Source organism: Lygodium microphyllum, chromosome 12 (genome assembly GCF_053477565.2).
Source record: "Lygodium microphyllum isolate KBCC chromosome 12, Lygodium_microphyllum_v1.1.10, whole genome shotgun sequence".
In the NCBI taxonomy this organism is placed as follows: domain Eukaryota; kingdom Viridiplantae; phylum Streptophyta; class Polypodiopsida; order Schizaeales; family Lygodiaceae; genus Lygodium; species Lygodium microphyllum.
The window spans coordinates 104,068,449-104,085,102 of NC_141146.1; the positions used below are offsets into that span (position 1 = coordinate 104,068,449).

A 16,654-nucleotide genomic window follows, 5' to 3' on the forward strand; every position below is an offset into this window, starting at 1 on the left:
TACAAGGAGAATTAGTTCAACACCCAAACCAGTAGTTCAATGAAAACACATATCCCTCATCCAGAATTGCATGGAGACTTTTTTATCGTGCCACCGAGATGGAAACTCCTTGGTTGAGAGACTCCTAATGATACTAATGGTCAGAAAGAGATGCATCACAACCTTTAATTTACTGGCAGCACACCTTACTTTCATTTTAACTAATCAAGTTAGAACTTCAAGGCACATCCCTACCAATGTTTTCGGTCTTCACAATCCAGATGCGCAAGACATTTGACTTTCACTGGAAACAAATCCTCGTAGAAGCACCTCCTACTGCCGTGTGTAGATCTAATCCAAGACCATGTAAAACTCCAAAAAAGTACTGCCCCATTGCTTTCTAATGCACCAGTTGTCAAGAAAAAACATAACACTTAGATCCCTCACATGATACACTGTGGAGATGTGCCAACAACTATTTAGCCGGAGCCCAGTAGACAAAATTTGCAGATGGAGGTCAAAAAGAGAGTGAGCAGCCAAGGGGAACAAGGGAAGGGGAGGACCAGGGCATGCCAGAGGGATTATACAGGTAATTATGCTAAAGCTGTGAAGCATGGACTTGCCATTCTGCAAAACATCCCCTCCTGAAGGGGTTGGCCCCCTTGAAGAAAATAAAAGTGTAATTCATCAAGAAACAACTTGATGACAAATTATTAGAGTTTCTGGAATGAGTCCTCAGATTGAGTCTCCTTCGACAGTTATCTATTGAAGAAGCCTAATGATCAGCTTTGACCTGCTTCATAAGAACCAACACCAGTGAGCTGACAATATGAGAGACCAACAATGAGAAACATCCATATTGACTAAATGAAATATGACAATATGATGGAAATAGTGTTTTCGTGCTGTTTACATGGAGACATTGTCTAAAAGCTATTTCTGATGTGACAGGTGCCTCACTTTGGTATTCTTGCTACTTTATGTTACATGGCTGCACCGACTTGACCATATATTTCAGCAATGCCAAGTTCAAATGCAAGGATGAAGCATACCTCAACTCCCTGCTCTGGACTTTTTTTGGAGGGCACAGCTTTCATAATACCATAAACAAGAAGGCCCCATCCCGCAAGAGAAATTAGCACAAACTGCAGAATGCTCAGAAACAAAGAGTCAAATCATGAAGATAACTAGCATTTTTCTGTTTTCTTTCAACAAATTCAAAAATCGATGAACACTTCAACCCTTTCTACGTCTCACAAAAACCTCTAATAGGCCCTGAGGCTGTTACTCATGAGCAATCTATCTTAGTTCAATACCTCTTAGAAGGATACTATAGGCTAACGTGGCATTCATATTAACAGCACTTTCAATTTTATACGACTTTGAAGAGAACATCAACTAAACAATTAATTGCTGCATTAAAAATCTATCAGTAAATAAGCAGGTCACAAATAGCAATCCTTAACCTGTTCTTCTTTCCAGTTCCCAGGATGTGTAACATCTTCCCAAAAATTCACTTTTGGAGGTCCATGGTGGTGATCTGTAAAGGCAAACAGACCATCACCTAGAATAAATACTATTGCAATAGAGCAGTCACAACACCAAACAATCACATGACATTGTTCAAGCCTCTAAATCAGATGAAAGTTTAATTCACAGCATTTGCCATCAATCTTATTCTGCATGTCATTGTCATTAACATCACACAATCTGTGCTTGCTTAGACGTTCGTAGTTATCCGGTTTGAGTGCATTTCAGTTAGCACCCGTTTTAGGCTGCATTCACACTGGTCAGCAGGTGCATTTGCTGGCAGCAGCATTTTGATACTGGTTGGCTGGATTAAATGCAGCCAACTGCTGCTGTTTGGCATTTGGGCTGGGGCAGCAATTTAAACAGCTGCCCCGTCCTGCTGCATGCTCATTCATTATTGCAGCCAGCTCTCTCCCCACTCAGCCTGCTTCATCTCACCCATCTGTCTGATTCCCTTCTCTCTCTGTGTCCATGTTTCTGTTGCGCACTCACATGGTATCAGAACCAAAGGAGAGGACTAAGAGCTGCTGCCCAGAAGAGGCAACCACACCCACTTTGCCTTGTTTTGTGTAGGCACCTTCCGTTTCCAGCCCCAAGAGTGCTCCTCAAGCCAGGCGACTGCTGTGCCGCGAACTGGGCAATCAGCAAATGCACCCTTTACTGCGCAGAAGACAATTATTTCAGCGATGAATGGAGCATCTACAGGCCATTTTACTGCAAGCACAGCCTCTGTAAACTGTAGCTGACAACTTCACCATCCCAAGCAGTACGACAACAAAGCACAGCATCTTTTCTAAGTGTGCCTGTGTTTTTTGCAAATACTTAAGAACAGATGGTAAGATCAATGAAGCCCCGATCATGATCATGATGACTGACAAGAATGTCAAGAATGTCAAAATAACAAGTATTCTATGATACCATGTCAAAATAGTGTAACGGAACAGTATGCACTCGTACCATATCAGAGAGACAGTAGGGTTTGTGGGGAGAAACACAACATACAACAAACATTGAGCGAAGAAGAAACTCAGAGAAAACACAAAAGAAGAAGAAGATGAATGGCGAATCACTAAATCATGCTAAGTGAGTCAAGCTGATACAGCAGAGCTGAAGGAAGCTAATACAACGGAGCTGAAGCTCTGAAAATGACTGCACTGTCCTATCTAGTCAAGGGCAGCACCTGAAGGAAACCTGCACTATAGAGAGGGAGCACTGTAGAGGGAGCCAAACGCAATCCTTCGGGCAGTAGAGTATAGAAGGTAATGTGAATATGAAGGACAGCTGTCAAGGGAGTGAAACAAAGTCCTTTGGTGCCACCGGAGTTGAGGAAGAAGATCACTCACTATGTATGATAACTCCGAAGGATGAGGAATCACAGGGCAGCCTGCCAAGCAAAGGAATCTGACCCTCGATAGACCAGATATTGCAAAATGCAGCCTAGATAGAATAGCAAGTGCCTGCTGAAGTTGGAGCTGATATTGAAAAGTGCCCAAACAGCAAAACGCAGCCTGGGATGATGGCCCTAGATGATGAGGAAGGTCGCCTGGTGATGGAGCAATCAAACGCAGCAGTAAAACGTCGTACTAAAACACAGTAGTAAATTGCCACAGTAAAATGGTCGCAATAGAGGACAAAAGAGAGTGACAGAACGTTAGAAGGAATGAATGTATAGGATAATAAATGGGTGGAGTCAATGTTGTATTTATAGGCACAAACTATCTCATGTGGCACCCATTAAAGTCTCTGGAGTGGTGCCCCAACTCTCTCAAGAGGTGCCCAAAAAGCATTTTTGGGGTTGTAAATGGGAACCAAAATAGGAATGAAGGAGTACTGAATGACTTGGTTTCTCAACAAGGAAGACCATCCCGATTGAGAAGATCGCCAAGATTGGAGGGACGAAGACCAAAGATTGGATCACCGATCAAATCGAGATTGGCAATCTAACAGGAATCGAAGATCATATCATATTTCAAACCTGTCATCAGCCTCATTCACCTCCCCCTTCTCTCTTTGTTTCTACGAGGTTTCCTACTAAAGGACCTCACTTGGGCATAATGGCACCCTCTATGCAAGTGCCCATTCTTCCTTCAGTCCCTAAGAAAGAGCATTTGAAATCTAGATGGCTCCAACTACTCATATTTTGGATCCGTCATTCACCTCCCCCTTCTCTCTTTGTTTCTACGAGGGCTCCTACTAAAGGACCTCGCTTGGGCATAATGGCACCCTCTATGCAAGTGCCCATTCTTCCTTTGCTCCCTAAGAAAGGGCATCTGAAATCTAGATGGTTCCAACTACTCCCTTTGGTTCTACAAAGTGAATTCCATCCTAGACACGTTCAACCTATGGGACTTTGTTACCACCCCCATCCATAGTCCAATGGTCGATCCCTAAAGTGGATCGATTGTTGATCACAGAGCCCTATGGGACTTTGTTACCACCCCCATCCATAGTCCAATGGTCGATCCCTAAAGTGGATCGATTGTTGATCACAGAGCCCTTTGCAATAGGCTCAATTCTCCCTCTCTCTTTGAGACCTGCCATGAGTCAACCCTTGTTCATGTTCACAAACTTTACAACGAAGATGTGGACACAAATGACTTGTATCTACCAAGTCCGAGGCTTTGCATGCCACATGACCCTCAAGATGAGGTTGTGCCCACTCTCTGTAAGCTAACTCCCAACTAGAAAGAACCATATCAACAAGATGGAGAAGATTCGAGATGAGTTAGCATCCCTCCGCAAGGAAAATACCTTCAAAAGACATGGCTGTGACACTCTTGACACACCTCCTATCTCCAAAGTATGTTTTCTATACCAATGTTCTCACCTCCAAAGTTCAGAATACCATCACATGGAAAAATTGTGCTTGAGATTTTGGAGCACGATACATGGCATAAAGAGACAAGTACCAACAAAGCCAAAGCCACCAATTGCGCTTTTGTGCGTCTGGGACATCTCAAGGGGGTGGCTTGTGGATAGCGGTGCATCATCCCATATGACTTACTGTTGAGGTTGGATCTAGGATCTACATAACAAAGAGGCCAATGCCACCATGGGTCACAACTCACCAATGCTAGTTCAAGGAGTGGGCACGATCCCACTTACTTCCAACAAACTGGATCCTACAGCCAAAGTTCTCTATGTCCCAAACTTAGGTTTTGTCCTATTGTCTACTCATGGACTCACATAGTCGGGTACCCACATGGTCTTCACCTACGAGGCAATGACCCTAGAGAATTCAACCACTAGAGATGTGATTTGGACAAGTCACCAATTGTTGCATCGCATGATTGGACTCCCTATTAGGCAGCCTTTGCTAAGAAGGCATTTATTGCCCACTTTTGTGTCTTCAAATGCCATGCTTATGTACATGTTGAGAAGAAACACACATGGAAACTTCATGCCAAATCCAAGAAGAACATCTTTGTTGGTTATAGTACTATAACCAAAGGCTATAGGCTCAATGATACCATGACCAACAAAGTGGTGGTGAGCTAGGATGTCGCGTTTGACAAAGCCATGCCCTCCAACCATCCCCACAATGGTGTTGCTACTTCAAGTGGATCTTCTTTGACTCCACCCCCTCCCCACCATCCACACAACCGTTACCTTCTAGAATACCTCTCAACACCGTTGCTTCTTCTCCAACCCCTACCTCCCCATTCTTTACCTCCCCTCCCCTACCGACTGCTTCGTCTTCTAGCCCTTTTCCTTATGCTTCTTCGAGGATTGTTGGGCCTCAAAGTAAGAACCTTCTTCGCTCGATGAGGGGGAAGGCCCTTATACGTACACATGCACCACATGTTTTGAAGACTTTTCAACCTCCATAACAAGATGAGTAGCCCTACGTGATTCCTTGATTGTTTCATAGATTGATGCAAGATTCAAGAGTTACTTCTTTTCTTGAGACATCAGAGGATCCACGTCGTTCAACCAAATTGCAACAAAAGCAAGGACGTTCACTTTGTGTGAGTTATGCCCTTATGACTTGGATCTTGGAGAATAGAGAGCCTGCAACTGATGAGGAGGCTCTGGCAGCACAGGATGTCTAGGGTCATGCTATGAAGGACAAGCTCAATTTTACTCAGTGGCATGGGACTTGGAAGTTGGTTCCATGTCTAGCAAAGTGGAAAGTGATCAATGTGAAGTGGGTCTACAAGACCCAAGTATTTGGCTAATGGCACCTTCGACAAGCACAAGGTGGGGCTTGTTGCCAAAGGATTTGCATAGAGGACAGGTTTAGACTACTCCAAGATCTTTGCTCCCACTTCCCCTATGTCTACCATTTGCACTAAAGAAATAAACTCTAAGGGGGATTGCTTCAGTGAAAATGGTTAAGACATTTCAAATAGTGTTCTCGCATGCTATTGAATACCAAGCTTTCTTGATCAAGTCACAAGTATTGAAACATCCCCCTAGGATCCAAACCTACACACAAGATATAATGCAAGCCATACTCACAATGAAAGGGACTAGACATTAGACTCACCTCCCAACCATAGGGTCAAATGGGCTCTCCCCCGAACCTAGGAGCTAGTAGCACTCCAAATCACAACTACATCCCAAGCAAGGGTTGGAATCCCATACACCAGCCCACACCAGCCCAATGTACGAATGCATCGGCCAACGGGCCAAGAGTCCAAGAGTGGTGGTCACACAATGAATGTGCATAATAGGGCTTTGAGTCCTATAAATAGAACTCGGGTGCCCTAACCATGAAGTGCATAGAAACAGGGAACGGCTGTTCCGGCCTGTAGGAACAGCCTAACGCGTTCCAAACCCTCCAAGGAGGTGAAACGGCCAGGGAACGTTCCCTGCCATTCCCCCTGCCGTTCCCTACCGTTCCCTGCCGTTCCCTACCGTTCCCTGTTTGGAACGGCCGTTCTAGGCCTGTTTACTGCTGAAAATTGACGTTTCTTCTTGTTTTTTTTTTTTAAACTTGGGTCATAGTCCTTCCACATATTCACCCATCTCCATTGTTTAATGTGCACACACTAATCTCTCTCTCTCTCTCTCTCTCTCTCTCTCTCTCTCTCTCTCTCTCTCGGGTTGAAGATTCAAAGTGTCAAGACAACCATGCAAAGTTCAAATTTGATGCATTATCATCTCTTGCAAATCAGAATCAAATTTCAGCCGATCCTCAATTCCAAGGTATTCATCCATTTATATTGTCTAATTTCAAGGGAAATTGGGATAATTGGGGCAATTCAAGGCAATTTGGAGCTATGGGGGTAATCGAGTCAATGTTGGGACATTTGGGTCAATTTCATGCATTGACGGGTATTGGGGCAATTAGAGGGACATTCTTTGGGGCAATTTGGGTCATGCAGGGCATATTTGGGGCACTTAAGACATGTGTCGTTCCCCCCGTTCCCGTTCCCCGACCTTGGACGTTCCCCCCGTTCCAGGGGGTCCCGTTCCCGTTCCCGTTCCCCGTTCCAGGTAACTATGATGAAGTGTCCTTAACACATTCACACTTAGTCACTTTATAACCATTATGGCCAATGGTACCATCGCCCATCTGAATGTCTGGTGACATGACAAGTATGAATCAAGAGCATTTGACTTTTTGACTACCATGTAAAGGAATGGTAGGAATGTTAGGGAAAATAGAGGGAGACGCAAATGGTGCAACAGTAAAATGAGCACAATATGATGAATACTCAAACATGTAATGGGACTCCTTACTCAAATCACAGGCAATTATAACACTTTATCAACTCGAAAATCAAATAGTCCTTCCTACTGACTTTGAACTTGGACCAAATCTAATAGCTACATGATTCTATATACAATGGAGTGATAGAAGATACTGGACTATTTCTTGTGGAACTGAAGCATGTAATATTTAGTATGGGACTTCAATATCTAACAACTATTGATTGAATGATTGATATATGGCAAATGGATTTAGAGACTTGTTTGAAACCATGAATGATGAGACAAATAAAAAGCTAAAGGGCAATATCTAGAAAAACACACTATGCATACATTCCCACGTATTTATATGACACATGCTTAATCTCCCTATTTGTGCAATAGTCTTTTACATATGGACATTGTTTGAACAAAAACAAGATCTCATCAAGTAGAACCTAATTAAATGGTGTAGGAGCTTGGATTTGGACTAAAATGCTCTCTACACACCTACTAAGTATACACTTGAACACTTTTTCTTTTCTTTTCTTTTCGAAAAGGAGGGGGGGAGAGAGAGAGAGAGAGAGGAAGGGGGGCAAAAGAAAAAAGGGGATTGAATCAATTGTTTGCTCAAGTCTCCAAAGTCCATTACTTGAAATCCTTGCTAGGCTAAAGACTTGATTTTTCTAGATCACCTTTATTACAACAACCTATCTATTGTTCATATGTAGTAATACAAAGAACCACAACTTTTTATCAAAATATAGCAATAGCAATCATCACCCCAACATGATTGCACAACTTGGAAAGGACATGCACATTGATTTAGCAAAGTTGTAAAGCAAACCAAGCCAAACTTAACGAGTCAAAAAATACCAAATTCTAAATTGCACTCTCTTCAAGGTGCATGGAATGCATCAAAACACCACTAGATCCTAGCAATCAAGACCACACACGTTCCCATACTCTCAACCAAGACCTAAACATGATTGTATGTAAAATGGACCAAGCCAAACCTGACAAATCAAACAAAAGAAATTCTTGTAAGCAACCCCACTAGCCAAAACCAACAACCAGCACCAGCTAAGCATATAGTATACTTGTAAGTATCTAGAATGTCACCTCCTATCAATTCAAGGAATACATGATCTATCTATAAGGTAAAACCAAAGAATTGTTTGCCTTTGGCCAACCCCACTAGCCAACAACACCCAGTCCTCCAGTAGACTTGCAAATATCTAGATCCTTCATTTTATTTTTTTGATGGGCATCTACTGCATTGTTTTAATATATACCAACTCTAGGCGAACAATAGACAATGAAGACACAATACAAGGGGCAAAAAAAAAACTCAAAAATACTTCAATATCTATATATTTTATCATCTATCATGCTAATCATCAAACCCTTTCTTGTTTCCACTAAATGATGTAAGTTGTAAAGAAGTACTACGTGGCCTGCATCCACCTGCATTCTTGCCTTAATGGATATTTAACTACATGATCATGTCAATTAAGTTATTAGCCACATTAAGATAATTCATCCATTTCTTGAGCTAAAATAGATGTCTATGAGCTACCAACACATAAATAATTGATGATGATTTATAAAACAAACATAGATGACACAAACAAATGTTATCGTTGACCCTTCTCTTTAAATTTCGGTACAGACTTGAATAAGACTTTTGCTGTTGTAAACAAACCTACGATAGGTCACAGCTCAAATGTGAATGATTTCCAAGAAACTCCACTTGTCACCACAGGATAGGCAATAATTTGGACAAAAGATTCAGTCCGGTAAGTTTGCCTTTCTTATCCGCTCCAAAGAAGTTTGTTTTTGCAGAGTCAAGCCTTCATAGCCCAAATTCTAAGTTGATACCGCTTCACAGTTAATTATGAAACACAAAAAACAAGAAAAAAGTATGGGCAAAACAATCGATTGCAAACTTATAGCAATTCCTTGTGAAACAACACGTCTAATGAAATGACAGAATAATGCAGTTTAAAAGCTAGCATCAAGAAAGAACATCCGTACTACTGAACGAACAAAGGCAATCTACGTAGATGAATAGCAGATTTCTGATTTAAGGATCATTCCAATAACATAGATACTGTCGTACAACAGCTCCGGATCAGATATCATACTGCCGGAATGTTCTTGGACATTGCCACATTGAGACGACTGGAAATCAATTGCACGAAACACATTTCAAACAAGATTCAGAATCCGGGCCCGGGACACGGCGGTAAGCAGATTCCTATGAGAGAGATTACCTGCAGAGAAATGACGGACTGGCAAGCGCTGGGATGGCACAGAAGGAGAAACCCTAATCCTTCGCAAAATGGCACCGGACAGAGGCTGCAGACGCGACATAGCTCACGATGCAAAATGATCGAAATCTATCTTCCCTCTCGAGATCGCTCTGCTAAAACATCAAACAGGTGCATTCACACCGAGAGCTCTGGGAACGCCTTAGGTGATATACAACAGCGCTAGAGACAGACATCTAGTGACATGGACATTTTGATATCATATGATGGTGTTCAGAAGTAAGGAAGAAGAAGAGAGAGTGGAAGTAGTATGATTAATTATGAGTTTCATTAAATAGTTTTCACTGTTTACAAGTAAAAGCATTTCCTCGCTATGAGTTTTGAAACATACACTAATAAGGAACAACGTGTAATCATCTTGACTCTATGGGGACTTAGTGATACTAAAGGGATGATTACCTTGCTTTTGCTTGCTTTTCACTTAGGGCAATCTTAGTACATATGTGTTAACCCACATTTAACACATCTTTGATTGGCTCTATTACCCTTGGGAGGTTCATGTTTCTATGGATATTTTGGTAACACATGCCCAAGTTGACCGCAATTTTAGCACTTCAAGGCCTTATGGGCATAGACCATGCCTCTCCCACATCCATGTCCTAACATTATCACCAAAATTGGACAATATAAGGTCTACATTGCCCTCTTTGTTATATATGACATAGGGATTCATGTATTTCACCTCCTCTAGTGAATCTTATGTGAAGCGCATAAGAGCTTCATTTGGAGGGTAAGCCCCAAGGTCTTGGTATTTCTAAAGGATTAAATTCTACTCTTGGCACATCTAGTCTGGTAAGGCATTTTATCAAGTTCTTTGATAAAAGGGTCCTCTATTTTGCCAGCAAAATCCAATACTAGTATACAAAGTAGGACATGGAAGCCTTCTTGGGGTTGCATAATATGTTTCTTCATGCCCAAAGCAACCAAATGCATATCCAACTAGGCCCATGGCATGCTAATGGTAGATAATCTCCACAATAGTGTATGCATTGGATGTTTTGCCTATATGATCTTGGTTGTTGAATGATTTTCATGAGTCTAGAGAGGTCATATTGTTGTTGTTTGAAGGTAGCCAAGACTTCTTGATTGGTGTTGAGATCTACACTACTTTTGTGGGGATCTTGAGATCATGCCTCCTCTTTGTTTTTGCTCCTCTCCCTATGGAGATAATCTATTCTAATAGCTTCCTCTAATACACCATTGATGCTAAGTCTATCCAAGACCAAATTACTTATTATGACCTTATATATCCTTTCATATTAGATATCCTTGATGAAAGCTTTGATTATTGCATTGGCCTTATGTCTTTTTATCAACAGTATTCTTTTGCACATACTTCTTACCTTTGAGATGTATTTTTTCATGTTTGGTCCTCATGATGTTCTATACTCTTTAGCCTTATTATGAGTTTGTCCCCACATTCGACCTTCGCAAAGCACATGATAAGAGGTCCTTAAGAGTCTAGGCTTATACCCACACTATGTCATATCTAGACAGATAGATACACATTGATCCATGCATTCTCTATTAGCCATTGTATTGCAATCTCTCACCCCACACATATCTATGGGTGAGCCAATGGAGTAAAAGAGATGCATCAATGGGCTAAAGACCCAAGGGTTGTGACATGTGCAATGTTTGGCACAATACCAAGAATAAGAGGCTTCCCAAATGTAGAAGTACCCAACCATATATAAGGTGAGAAAAAAATGAAATGAAATCATTCTAGCAATTGCAAACTTAAATGTGGCTTATCCTTGTTTTACTTCCACCTTCATGCTTCTTTGTTGAATCAACTAAATGCCATAGCTTGTGAGAAAGAGAGCATCTCCATCCTTGTGGGTGTTGGGAGAAGGGGAGCGGTCTTTTCTCTACTTGGTTGAACAAATTGTCACCTTGCATTCTCTTGTGTATCTCAATTTGTGTGAGTATAGAGAGAGAATGTGTGTGTATGTGTATGTGAGAGAGAGGGAGAGATTTGAAAGAGAGAAAGTGATGGAGGGAGAGACATACACATAGAGAACTTGCTTCGACTTAGAGGAATAGGCATAGAAGCTTGTTGTCTTGCATGTAAGGGACATAAAATCGAGAAGTGTGAACCCATAGAGAGGAGTGACGACTGGAGCCGATGAAGTTTTGGAGGTTGTCGACAGTGTCTAGACCACAATATGGTGAGTATTTGCTACAACTTCTATCTTCTTTTTGGTTGTGTCAATAGCTAAGCTTGATCTTGGAGTAGCATCTCCAATTAGGCAAGGTTAGAGAAGTTTTAAATTACAAATTATGTAATAGAGTCTAGCACTCAAGAATAATATTACAATAAATGTTTGACGCTCTTCAATATTAAATTTAATTCCCCTAGGGTGCCTAATGCTTTTGTGGCATTTTTGGGTTTTTTGCATTTTCAAATGCACTTTCACTCTTGGCTTTAATTTTTATCACTTTGGTGTGGTCAATGTATCATTGGGTAGTTGTGTTTTGGTTTATGCTTTAAATTTGGTCTTTGTGCACTCATCACCTTTCACTTTGTTGTAATTGGTCTCGAATTCTTTCTAGCCAACCTTGAAAAAGGATTAACATTTAGCATCCTCCTTGAGGAGTGCTAGTCCCTTGGTACTCGGTGTCGAAGGTAGCATGCTTCATCTTGCACCATAGACATGGAATATTGGGATGGTTGCGATAATGATTGTTATTGTTGATGCTATTGGCTACACTATAGGTGGTGATTGGAGTGGCTATTAATAACAAGGCTAGTAGGGGATGGCATGGGTGATATTGGTACATCATATTGACATTCCCATCGGTTGGATAGACTTGAGTGGGCACAGAGAATGGGTTGAAGATTATAGAAAGTGGGAGATCTCTTATTGGAATTAATGTTTGTGGTTCTCCACATACTTTTGTTATTGTAGAGCAAAACTTCACATGCATGCACTTCCTAGGGGAGTGCTAATATTCTTTTCCATACACAATACTTTTTTGCTAGATCGGGAAATGGATTGAACTCTAAGCAAGCCCAAAGTGTTGTCCAACACTTGAGGACCTAACAAATGTATAGGTTATGGTGTAATCATTATGTGAATATACATGCTTACATAAAGTATTACTTAGTTAAAATACAATTCCATAGGTTGTTTTGTATTCGATGAAGCAAGTTACCTTGGTCGATGAAGATGGCAAATGTTGCTATTGCTAGAGGAAAATGGTAAGGTAGATTGGATGGTCCATGCACATCTTGAAGGACAAGGTTTTTGAATGAATTGATAGCTAGTAGAAGCTAAAGTAATTGATGGCTCTCTATCAATATGGCTTTTCCACCTTGCATTTTTAATGGTTGCATTGGCATTGGATAAAGAGGAAGAGGAAGAAAGGGATAGCGTAAGTGACTCAAAGAGACAAGTCTATGGATTGAGACTTCGTGGGGATATCATACCCTTACTGGGCCCTAAGTGAATGTAGTGGAGGTTGAAAAGATACCACTAGGTGCACCTCTTGAAAATATACCACTAGGGGAATGTTGATGGGTGCATATTTTATTTCTTTTCATCTCCTCATGCATTTTTGGGTTTTTCGTGCACCTCTTGAGGACCCCTAGGTGTGGTATAATGTTGATGGGTGCATATTTCATTTCTTTTCCTCTCCTTTTTTTTGGAATAAATATAATACTATACTTTTAGGATTTTAGCTTATGGGGCTATTTGATGACAATAAAGGTGGTTCAACATGGAGAGTATACTTAAGTGCTACCAATGAATATTGAGTCAAGGTAATTAAATCATAAAGCTTGGTTATTGACATAACTATTGTCAAAGAAAAATGATTATTGTTGGTGAAAAGGCTTGTGTTGACATGGGAGAAAATTGTAGTTTATTGGAGGAGGACAATAGCCATTTGAGATAGATGTTAATAGCACAACTTGCTTGAATAAGGAGAAAGCAAAGTTATGGACTCATGCCATGCCGACTATAGGTAAGGATAAAGTACCAAAAGACATAGCTAAAGGATGCATGTCTATTAAAAAAGACTAGGTGGGATCCCTTATGAATTCCTATTCTATCTCAAGGACCTCAAAGAGGGTTACTAGAGTTGGTGGTAGGATAGAGCATAAGTAGCCTAGGCCTCATGCTATACCCAGTCTAGACTAGAACATGGAAGATGTACAAAAGAAGAAAGAGTAGAAAGAAATGAAACAAGAAAAGCCAAAGGGAAAGCAGTAAGGATATAAGCTACTCTTTGATATAGGGATAGCCATAGATCTTAAAAAGGTTTTGGAAGAGAGGTTTTTACATCATAAAGTAGATTTTACATTGGATTAAATCCTTGGAATATAAAAAAAGAGAGTTCTATGAAGAAATTATAGACATAGTAGAAAGAAAAAGACAATTTGTGGGTGAATCAACTTAGGCTATGACACAAAGTAAAGAAGAAATAGGTTAGTAGGGCATATAGGTAAACATGTTTCTTCTTTACAAGAGATATGTATGCTACTTGTCCAAACATGAATATTACCATAGGGGATGTACAAGATGATCACCACTTCTTTGTGCATGATTCTTCATCATGCCTAGTTATCTTAGGGCAATAAGTACTACTGTAATGCAAGACTATAGTGGTAATGAGAGGATAAAGCTCTCACCTATTGCTATAGGTGAAGTTGCTTTTACTTTGGGCTTCATAGGATTCTCAAAATTAGCAAGTTCCATGAAATTCCAAAGGATTGAAGATATGAATAGAGCTTTCGAACAATATGTTTGCATGGTAGAAAAGAGTATGAAAGAGTAGGGTTTACTGTAAGATGATGAGATGATTATATGATAAGATATCTTTTGCATACATAGTTTTGAGCTGTGCCAAAAATCAAGTAGAGTATTAGGTCTATAATCATACATTCAAATTCTTTGGATACGTTTCAAGTCATTGGTGAATTTATAATGCATGAAGAGTCATATGGGGAAAATAGGGTTGAAGCTAAAGTTGAGAGAAAATACAAAATAGTGGATAAAAAGGTGAAGCCAGTTGCGATACCAATGCCTCCAAAGAGTGAAGAGTTAATTGAGTTAGCTTCAAAATAGCCAAACCTTGTTGGAGGTAAAGGGGCATGTTCCTATGATGCCATGTATTTACTACACACACCATGACTACACACTTGTATACTATATATAGGTGGTGGATGCCCATCACTATCACTTTATTCTTTATTCTTTCAATGACTATTGAATAAGGGAAGGCCCATTACACATTGTGACTATTGGAGTTTACATATCTTGCATCTCTCTCTCTTGCTCTCTTGCTCCATCTTCCATAGCTCACATCTCTCTTACTTCCACTTACTCATGCTTCCACTTGGGCTCCACTTTCAACTGGTATTCAAGGAGCTTCTTCATCATTCACTTCAACCCAGATTCGAATACCTACAGCTCAAGTTCATGGTAGCCATTGCTTCAACTTGTCAAGATATGCATTGTGCTTCCACTTCCTCTCAACTTAATCCACTTGTTTAAGAGCCTCCCTAAGGCTTTTTTGAGCCTTACTCAAGGCTCCATTATGGTTGGGAACTGCTAGAATAACCTCTGAGGATGCAGGTGCAAATAGCATGGAGTTTCCAACTCCCTCCTTTGACATATCCAACAATCATTGGTAGCTCTTGTGGCTCTTGTAGCACTTGCAAATATGTTACAACTTCCCCAACATATTTTGGGACTCATTTGAGCACTCTTTGTAAGTGGATATCTCAATCATTGGTTGTATACTCAAGACAACTTGCTATCATGCAAACAGGGACAACCATTTCTTCAATATTTGAGCTCCATTGATGTTCATACTTTTACGTATTGATGTTGGGATGCTTGATACATGTGTTACCCATTTGAGCACTCTTTACAAGTGGATATCTCAATCATTGGCTATATACTAAAGACAACTTGCTATCATGTAAACAAGGACAACCATTTCTTCTTTGTTTGAGCTCCATTGATGCTCATATATCTATGTATTGATGTTGGGATGCTTAGTATATGTCTTTATGTGCTCTTTGGATTGGATTGAGCTTGCTAAGCTTAGTTTTAAGCAAGATTCTTTGCTATATACACTATGGGTAGCAAGGTATTAACAACAGTAAGCTTTATGCATTTGAGGTCTACATGCTCTATGGGTAAGCCATTTGAACGTATTGATGTTCAACATTGATGCTTGGACTTGGATATGTTTATGGAATGCTTTGGTGCTCAGATTTGAGCTACATTTGATGTCTTGGAGCTTTGGGTATATGCTTCATTTGCTTCAGTGATTTTCATTTACAACTTTGAAGACTTATTGGATTCTATGCTCCTAGATGTCTTTGGTGGGCACCTAAATGTTATGTACTTGATGTATTGAGCCTTTATTGCTCTTTTACACTCCAAATACACTTCAATGGATGCGCTTTGAAATATTTTCTTTTACTTGGACACTTTGCATTAGAGCTTTGGGCCTTTTATATAGTTGAGCTTGGTTTGTTGAGATATTAGGACTCTTGCCTTATGTACATGATCTCTTGGATGCAATTACACCTATTGGTGGGCTAATTTGATTTTACATGTTTTGGATATTGGCACTTACCTTTGTCAATAGGATGTCAGTGATGTATACATGCTTCTTGGTTATGTATTGAGCTTCATTACTCTATGTCAGCTAGTTGTGTATTTGATGGATCTCTACACTTGATGTTGATATCTCTTATATAGACAATGTTTATGCTTATGGGATATATTAGTTGATGACACTTTGAGTATATGACAAACTGTGGTATTGGTTGTATGCCTATTCATTTCTAGTTTCTCTTATATATCATGATTGTTACTTAGATATTCTTGGTAGTGGGACCTTGGTATTTTCTAATTATTTGCCCATAGTAATCTTCATCATAGTGCTACACTGCAATTACAGCTTTTCTAGCATGATCTTGGAGAGTAGACATTTTACTTTGGCAATCTATTGCTTACAATTGGTGGGTAGCTCTATACATTGGTATTCCCTCCTATTTTACCCTTGTTTTGGTTGAGCTTTGGGGCTGATTTGCAATCACTTACAATGGCCCATTCTGTTAGATTTTGTAGTGGTATATCGTCATTATAGTTGGTTCTTTGAATGATAGTGCTATCTTCAATATTAACAAACTTGATGGCAATATTTTCTTA

General features: G+C 40.2%; 1 protein-coding gene across 2 annotated transcripts; it reads right to left on the reverse strand.

Moving 5' to 3' along the window:
* Positions 1 to 346: 346 nt before the first annotated feature.
* Positions 347 to 9,697, reverse strand: LOC148028121 (uncharacterized). Of its 2 annotated transcripts, none has more exons than XM_087689799.1 (4): positions 9,423 to 9,697; positions 1,446 to 1,519; positions 1,032 to 1,124; positions 347 to 800 (listed from the first exon to the last, which is right to left on the reverse strand). In XM_087689799.1, the coding sequence occupies exons 1-4, from the start codon at positions 9,520 to 9,522 to the stop codon at positions 762 to 764; spliced, it is 306 nt and encodes a 101-aa protein (XP_087545925.1). In that variant the 5' UTR covers positions 9,523 to 9,697; the 3' UTR covers positions 347 to 761. The 2 variants fall into 2 exon arrangements, with proteins under 2 accessions (XP_087545925.1, XP_087545926.1); XM_087689800.1 differs by having other exon boundaries at positions 347 to 772; positions 9,423 to 9,692.
* Positions 9,698 to 16,654: the final 6,957 nt, after the last annotated feature.